The sequence below is a fragment of the Cebus imitator genome, unplaced genomic scaffold (genome assembly GCF_001604975.1).
Source record: "Cebus imitator isolate Cc_AM_T3 unplaced genomic scaffold, Cebus_imitator-1.0 Scaffold313, whole genome shotgun sequence".
Lineage (NCBI taxonomy): Eukaryota > Metazoa > Chordata > Mammalia > Primates > Cebidae > Cebus > Cebus imitator.
Window position 1 is genome coordinate 378,975 of NW_016107628.1, and position 8,632 is coordinate 387,606.

Sequence of the window (8,632 nt, forward strand, 5' to 3'; positions counted from 1 at the left end):
TTTATCCCAGCCTAGAGACAATAAAGGGGAAGGCAATGTCTCAGTTTCGTACCACAGCTCTTCACAGCATCGTGAACCCGCAGACACATGTTTAACTTGGGTTCTACTGGCATATTCAGCTCCTTCTCAGGCCACAGGGAGCAGGAGCCGAAGCACAACAGCAGAGAAGTCGGTCTCACTAAAGGAGTGCCAAGATGGGGGTATCTGGCACCCAGATTTTGGTGGGGACATCTTGGACCTGTATGTTATGCTCTCCCCTGCACCTCTCTTCCCTGTGGCCTCTTCTTCTCTCTGCCTTAATTTGTTCCCCAAACTGAGTTCTCATGACCCCTTCAGGATAGTCTAGAAAGCGTCGGACCCTCAACACCCACCCTACCATAACCTGCAGGCCACTTCCTAACCCAATTGAATGAACCACAACCATACCTGGTGCTAGAACGAGGTCACTTTAATTTTTCTTTCTGTATGAAATTGGGAATGGAACTGGAAGGAATCACACACGGACACAGGACACAGACCCCTGGGGCCTGCTCTTGGGAGTATCGGGAAGAAGCAAGGGTCACAGGGCAGGCCGAGGAGAGAAAAGAGGCAGATGGGACCGGGTGGGATTGTCTGGGGGTGGAGGGAGTTGAGGAAGGACATCCAGGAGCCCCAGAGCTGGGGGAGGAGCACTATTCTGGAGGGCTAGAGTGTCAGGACAGGTGGATCTGGGGAAAAGATACGGTGTGGCAAGCAAAGGGCACGCTCACACATACCAGGAGTTGAAGAAGGAGGAAGAAAAGGGGAGAAGGAAGCAGGGAGGAAGCAAGAGAGACCCGGCTAGAGCTGCTGGGAGCCCCTCACTCTACCCCAAAGTGCACAACTCAGCAATAAATAGCAATATTTATAAATAAATAAATAAGTAAATAAATAGATGAATAAATAAATAAATACATAAATAAATAAATATACTTGTAGAACTAAGAGTTTGGTTTGAGGGAGAAGGTTGCACAGAAATTCAGTGAGTTCATTTCTTCTACGCAGGCTCTAAGGCCCTTGATGCTACTGCTGACCCTGGGCTATGGTGTGCAGGTGGGGGATCAGCAATATGGAGTGGGAGCACAGAGCTGGGGGGTCTCTTCCCTTGCCAAAGGCAGCTCAAGGAAAGAGAAAAAAAATGTAATAAGTAGGTCCTAGGGCCAGGAGAACTGAGCATTCCCAGAGGGCAACAACTGGGCACGCTCCTTGCATCTGGGGGAGGAATGACGAGGTTGCTGCACATTTTCAGGGTGGGCTGAGACGGAGAAAGCAGAAATGAGACGTGGCCCACTCGTTGCCTGAGCCGTCTGCAAGTACTCTGGGCTGTGTGGGATGTCATCCCCTAATCCAGGATCTAGGTTTTCCTTTCTCTAGTGACACAAAGGAAGGGAGAAAATTGGGACAGTAGGAGTCAGTGGGCAGGGAAGTGGCCAAATAGCTCAGAGAGGGCAAGGCACTCACTACCAAGTAAGATCTGAGGTCTGTATGTGCTAAGCAACAGGAACACGACCGACAGCCACAAGAAGAGCTTTTCCGTAATTCCCAGCGACTGAGATGCCCCTCACAGGAGTCCGGGCACCAACCCTGCCTCCCCAGGGCCCCACCCCTCTGCCAAGCACTGAGAGACTGAGATCTTGGAGGAAGAAGCCCACTCCCTACTCTAACCCCAACCTTCCTCCCTTGCAGTTCTGACAGCCCATCCCCTCTAGGGGCAGGAGAAGGTAGAACCGATGGGATACACAGCTGGGGTCTGCGGTCTCTGAAAGTCTGGACATAGGGGTAGAAGGGGCAGCATTCCGTGAGAGAGCTTGGGGGCAGACTCCAAGGGCGGCCGGCTTAGTAAAGCCAGCAAGGATTCCATACCCACCACACTAGCGAACAATTCTGCACAGCTGGGCCCCAGCAATAAACCCGGGAAGGAACCCAGGAGAATAGCCCTCGAGGTGCCTGGGTCAGTGAAAGAAAGATGCCCTCTCGACCAGTCGCTGGGCTCTCTGCCTGGGCCCAGGGCCTTTGGGACTCCATGCCAAGGTATAAGGGCTCAGGGAGGAGGCGGCCATTCTAAGCAGTGACTGGTGAGAAGAGGCTCCAGAGAGGCCCGGGAACGTGGGAGACCGGCCGAGTTCAGACGTCCAGCACGTGGTTCAGGTAGGAGATGTAGCAGATGGCAAGGCGCAGGATCTCAATCTTGGAGAGTTTCTTGTCGGGGGGCAGCGTGGGCAGCAGCTTGCGCAGCTCGGCAAAGGCCAGGTTGAAGGCTTCCACGCGGATGCGCTCCCGCGTGGCGTGGGCCGTGCGGTACTTGGCTGTGGCGCGGCGCCGGCGCCGGCGCTCCTCCCGGCTCAGATGCTGCAGGTCTTTCCGGCCAGGCTCCCCCGGCTCTGGGCCTCGGGCCTGGCCCCCTCCCGGACCCCCAGGCCCGGCCCCGTCAGGGCCCGCCCCGCCCCCACAGTCGCTGAAGCCCGACTCAGTCTCCGAGTGGGTGGGCGGCAGGTCCAGCTCCATGGTGTCTGAGTTGAGCATCATGATGGAAGCCTCCTGCCCTGCGAGATCAGGATCCCTTCCCCACCCCTCCCTCTGGGAGCTTGAAAGCTGGTTGTGGGAGGGGGAGGAAGGGCCTGGGGTCGCGGGGTCTGCCACCGAGCTTTAGAAGTCACTGCCACTTCAGGTTTCCATGGTCAGGGTTCCAGTATGAAGCCTGAAAAAGAGAAGACAGAACTGGTAGCAGCAGAGGGAAGAGGGAGTGCACAGCTCAGAGATAGGAAAGGGGTTCGAGATGGGCTGGGAGGGTAAGGAACTGTGAGTGTGGGGAAGAACAGCAGAAACGGGTGGCCGCCGGGAGTGGGGAGAGGCCGAGAGACAGAGAGGCAGGTGGACAGGGTGAAAGAAGGGGAGGAGCAAAGGTAGCAAGTAGGGAAGAGAAAACGAGTAGCAGAAGTGATGAGAAGGACACACCAGGCAGGTTAAAACTGAGCAAAGGATTGAAGACCTAAACCGTAAAACCCCTAGAAGAAAACATGGAGGGAAATCTTCATGACATTGGACTCAGCAGTGATGTCTTGGATATGACACCAAAAGCACAGGCAACAAAAAGCAAAAGTAGAACAAATGGGACCACATCAGACATTAATTTATTACAGAACATAATCAATAGAGTGAAAAGGCAATCTACGGAACGGGAGAAAATATTTGCAAATTATACATCGGATAAGGGGTTGATATTCAGAACATATAAATAAATCCTATAACGCAACAACAACAAAAATCAAATAACCCAATTTAAAAATGGGCAAAGGAGGGATTGGGAGGGAGGTGAAAGATGAGAAATTACAGAATGGGTACCATGTGTGGTATTCAGGTGACGGACATCCTAAGAGCCCTGACTTGACCATTAGGCAATCTATGTGTGTAACAAAATTGCAGTAGTACCCCATACATTTATATAAATAAAAATGTTTTAAAGGGAAAAAACGGGCGAAGGACCAGAATACACATTTCTCCAAAGATGATATGCAAATGATCAACAAGCGTATGAAAAAATGTTCAACATCACTAATCGTTAAAATGCAAATCAAAACCATCATGAAATATCACTTCATATCCATTAGGATGGCTATTACAAAAACAAACCAAACCAAAAAATAAATAAATCTTGGCGAGGATGTGGAGAAACTGGAACCCTTATGCCTTATTGGGATTGCAAAGTGATGCAACCACTATGGAAAACAGTATAAATGCTCCTCAAAAAATAAAAAAATTGAACTACTATATGCTCCAGGAGTCCTACCTCTAGGTATATATACAAACAAAGTAGGGTTTATTTGTGCAAAGAGATATTTGCACATTCATGTTCATAGCGGCTCTATCCACAATAGCCAAGAGGTAGAGGTAACCCAAAAGTCCATCAATGGACCACAGATAAACAAAGTGTAGTATATACATACCGGGGAATATTATTCAGCCCCAAAAATGAAGTTCTGTCACATGAATGAACCTTGAGGACATGATGACAAGTGAAATAAACCAGTAACAACAACACAAATACTGTATAGCTTCACTTCTATGAGGTATTTAAAGTCATCTAATTCATAGAAACGGAAAGTAGAATGGTGGTTGCCGGGGGCTGGAGGGAGAGGGTAAAGGGGAGTTATTTAGTGGGTATAGAATTATACATTCACAAGATGAAAAGGCGCTGGATAGCTGTTTCACAGCAATGTGAATATACCGAACACTACTGAAGTGTACACTTAAAAATGGTTAAGATTATAAATTTCATGTTGTTTTTTACCTAAATAAATAAATAAAAGGAGGAAAAAATCTGAGCAAGACAGCAGCCACAGCTCCAAGAGAAGTTAGCTATGACTCTTTCGCTTCCCAGTTGTGAGGGGAAAATACAAGCCTTGAGCATGTGGTCCCCTCCCTCTCAGGGCCCCTCTCCACCCTTGCCGCCTGGGGTGGAGGAGTGGATAAACACACAGATTGCCCATTGTAGAGGAGACTAGGACATATGGAGCTCTGCACAGCTGCCCTCCCAGTCCCCCAAACCTCCCCAGCAGAACGATTGTAGATGTCAGATCCTGTCCACTAGAACCAGAGGAAGATATCTCTTCCCACCACTGTCGCCCTGTGCACGACCAGCCCCTTCCTCCACCTCTGTCCTGAAAATTTCCAGCCCTTGCCATTCCCTGGCCCTTTTGGAGGCTCTGCAAGGAAGATTGGGGAAAGGAAACATAACTTTCTTTCCCATACTCTCCCATAGCCCAAGGTAGGTTCAGACATGGCCTGCAGAGGAGGACACAGACAGATTTCTGGGGCTACCCTTATGGAACTTAGCTAAGGTTTGCTTGTCCTAGGACCAGAGGAGATTAGGGCAAGGCAGCACAAACATGGCCTGGGAAAAGCTGGGGAAAGGGATTTGCTTGTGTGGAGTGTTAAAGGGGAAGAGTGGGCCACTCACCATCAGCTCAACTTACTAATGATTAGAAACAGAAGCACTGAGGTGCCTGCACAGTCATTATCCCCCCTTTCTCCCCAGCCCTGGCTTTCCTGCCTGATAGATCCTCTTACAGGGGTCAGGATCCTCCCCGGCTTTGCCCCACCCCACCACACAGAAGGCAGGTTCAAGTCAAGCCAACGAACAGCTCTGAAGCTCTGGTGGGATGCAAAGTCATCCACATCTGATGACAGGTACACACGCAATCTTAACACGAAACAGAAGGTGGTGAGTGCTGAAATTGAGAACACATTCCATATTCTGGGGTTCAAAGGAACTATGGGGTGGGATGGCAACAGTGTGGGAGGCCCTAAAGTCAGCACCTCCCAGTACATGTTTAGTGCACCCCAGTTCTGGGACTGGAAGCAGGAGTTCAGCTGCGGGGTTCTCAGCACATTTATCACATCTATCACAGGCTAATTCTCTCTGCCTGGTCCCTGTGTTCCTTCATCCTCGATCACTTTGCCATGCCCTTCCTTCCCCTCTCTGTGCTCCCCAGCTGGACCCAGTGTCATCTCCACCTGGCCCCACTGTCCTCCCCAGTTCCAGTCCCAGCAGCAGCTTCTATTTACCCATCAAGTCGTCACCCCCAAATCCACTTCTGGTCTCAAAGTTCTAGGGTCCAAGGATCAGGGGAGCAGCAATTCCAAGCATCCAGGACAGAACTTCCCACCCCACTTCTGCCAGCCCTAACCCGACTGAGGATAGAGAGGCACAAAGAGTGGAAGGGGAGGAGTGGAGAAGAGGGACATGCAGAGGCGGATGGAGACACAGCACACGAGAGAGAACTAGAGGAAGGCTCTAGGAAGGGGCTTGAGCCAGAGAATGGGAGGGACACGCCCATCCCTCCCCACCCGTGCTTTCCCCTTTACCTAGAAGGACCCTGTCAGGGCATCCAAGCCGGCAGGACAAGGGGCAGCATTGACAGCCCCAGTCTCCTCTGGGTGCTCAGGGCTCATCCGTCTGCAAAGTTAGTGACCAGCTTTCTAGAGCTCTCAGGGGCAGCGTAGCATAGCTGTGTAGGCTCCAGGGTAGATAAGAGGGGCACACATGATGGGGGTGTAGGGCCCAGGTGGAGGTGGTGGGCTTGGCCAGGTACTGCGGCCAGCCACACTCACACACACACCCACAGACACATACACACCTGAGCTGGCCCAGCCCTATGTATATATATGGAGATACACACACACACCCCCAGCTCTCCATTGGCTGGCCTAGGCCCACCCCCCCTCATCAATATTAAACAGCCAGGCCAGGCAGCCATTGGCAGAGGGATCTGGGAACCCCCCCGGGATCTGGGGGCGGGGGCTGGCCCTGGGGGGGGCGGGGAGTGGGGGAGCAGGGACATCTGTTCTCCATGCATATTTCATAAGCAAGAAATGGAGAGCTGGGGAAGGGGTGGGGCTGGGGAGAAAGCCAGGGTAGGACCACAGATGAACCCCCTCAGTCTCCCACACCAGAGGCAGCAGGGCAGAGGTTCCCAGAAAGCCATGGTTAAGTGCCATGGCCCCATTTGGAGTCCCAGCGTGACTTGAACAGCCCCTTCCCTGTGTCTCCTTTTTTTCTGGGAGGAAGACTCTTCAAGATATTAACAGGGAAACCAAGAAAAGAGCAAGTGGACAGCACTAAAATGCAGAAGAGGACCCTAGGGCCCTGGACCTCAAGCTCTTACCCTTCATAAAGCTGGTACCCACTGCTTGCCAGTCTGTCCATAGCAACTGTTCAGGCCCCTACCCTCATCACCCTGGGACTCAATCACCCCACACCCTCTTACCACATCCCCTGTCTATCTTCCTACCTAACCCATCACCAAGGGGAGGAGCAGGATCAGATTTGGAACACAGACCCCACAGGGAGTTTTTCTAGGCTCCCTAGAAAACAGATTGGGCCAGCCCAACCTGCCCCACTGGGAATTAGCAGGCTCTTAGGAAAAAAGAGGTAAAGGCTAAAAGGAGAGGAGTGGAGGAGTGCCAAGACAGGAAGAACCAGGATTGGAAGGACACTGGGAGAGGAGGGCCCGGCAGCCTAGGCAGCTCTGAGTGCAGAGGGCATCAAATCAGCAATAAGAAAACCAGATACAAAATCATATGCAAATGGACACTGATTAAGTTCCCATCAATAGCTCAGCAGCCCCCTGTGTGTGTGTGCGCGTGCGCGCGTGTGTATGTGTCTGTGTGTGTGTGTGTGTGTGTGTGTGTGTGTGTGTTGCTGAGTGGCAGGAATGAGGAGGGGCAACGCAGGGACCAGGGTGCATAGAGAAGTGCACAGAGGGTTTCAGTATCTGAAGTTCTCTCCCTACTCAGCTGTTGGATGTCTTCATTGAGCCTTTGTGAGTATCCAAATGAACCACAGCTAGAGAGGACTCTGGAGGTAGTGCCATACAGCGAAAAAGGCTCTGCCAGCTGTGTGACCTTGGACAAGAAACATCCTCTTGAGCCTTGACTTCTTTTTCTGTAAAATGGGGGTGATTATACCTGCTTTTTAGGTTGCCATGGAAATAAGGGAGATTTTACATATATATATATATATATATATATATATATATATATATATATATATATATATCAGGCCTAGAGCTTAGTAGGAGCCCATCCCACCTTCAGGCTGGAGGGATTTGCCATTTCCCTGTTGCTGGTCAACCTTTTCTGGGCTTTCTCCAGGGGGAAGCATTCCCCAAGGGGAGTCCCATAATTCCTCCCCAAGCTCCCCCACCTGCCCCCATCTCTGAGTCTGGGAGGTGCCAACTCCCACCTGGGCAGGCCCAGACAGGTGCCCAGGCGCCAGCAGATGGGCTGAGCTGGAGGGGAAAGGAGGCTTGAGGAGGGGGGCTGCGGCGGGGGCAGGGGATCAGGTGGCATCTCAGTTCTTGCATCATCATTGCCATGGCGCTGATTAAAAACCAATCTCCACCTAATGAGCCCCCAGCAACAACAATTCTACCTCCTCCACTCTCCTGCCCTCCACCCCATCCAAGAAACTGGGAGACCAAGAGACTCAGGAGAGAATGCCATGGGAGAGATGAGAGATACAGAAAGAAGGGGAGATGAACAGAGGCAGGGGAAGCAGAGGGAAACGAGAAAGACACGGGAAGATACTGAGACTCAGAGAGAAAAAAATGAGAAACCAGAGTCATTGGGCAACAGACATGGGGAAGACATAGGGAAATCGGAAGACACAGTCTCATGGGGAGATCGAGACAGAGGAGGCAGAAAGAAGTTTTTTAAAAACAGGAGAATGGAAACAGAATTGCCAGGTTGCCGAGGCTTTGTGGAAGACTTGGAGACCCAAGCTATGGGAGAGATAGAGACTTGAGGAGACACTTAAAAAGAGGACACTGAGGCCAGGCGTGTCCTGAGGTCAGGAGTTCGAGACCAGCCTGGCCAACATGGTGAAACCCTATCTCTACTAAAAATATAAAAATTAGCTGGGAGTGGTGGCACGTGCCTATAATCCCAGCTTCTTGGAAGGCTGAGGCAGGAGAATCGCTTGAACCCGGGAGGCAGAGGTTGCAATGAGCCAAAATCACACCATTGCACTGCAGCCTGAGTGACAATGGCAAGACTCCATATTAAAAAAAAAAAAAAAAAATAGAGGGGGCTGCTAGAGAGACACAGACTTTGA

General features: G+C 51.2%; 1 protein-coding gene across 1 annotated transcript; it reads right to left on the reverse strand.

Moving 5' to 3' along the window:
• Positions 1-427: 427 nt before the first annotated feature.
• Positions 428-6,157, reverse strand: NHLH1 (nescient helix-loop-helix 1). The gene is made up of 2 exons (XM_017503607.1): positions 5,884-6,157; positions 428-2,716 (listed from the first exon to the last, which is right to left on the reverse strand). The coding sequence occupies exon 2, from the start codon at positions 2,542-2,544 to the stop codon at positions 2,143-2,145; it is 402 nt and encodes a 133-aa protein (XP_017359096.1). The 5' UTR covers positions 2,545-2,716; positions 5,884-6,157; the 3' UTR covers positions 428-2,142.
• Positions 6,158-8,632: the final 2,475 nt, after the last annotated feature.

Bases quoted from the DNA above. Each gene is read 5' to 3' on its own strand.
- NHLH1 (XM_017503607.1), bottom strand. From the start codon at position 2,544: ATGATGCTCAACTCAGACACCATGGAGCTGGACCTGCCGCCCACCCAC.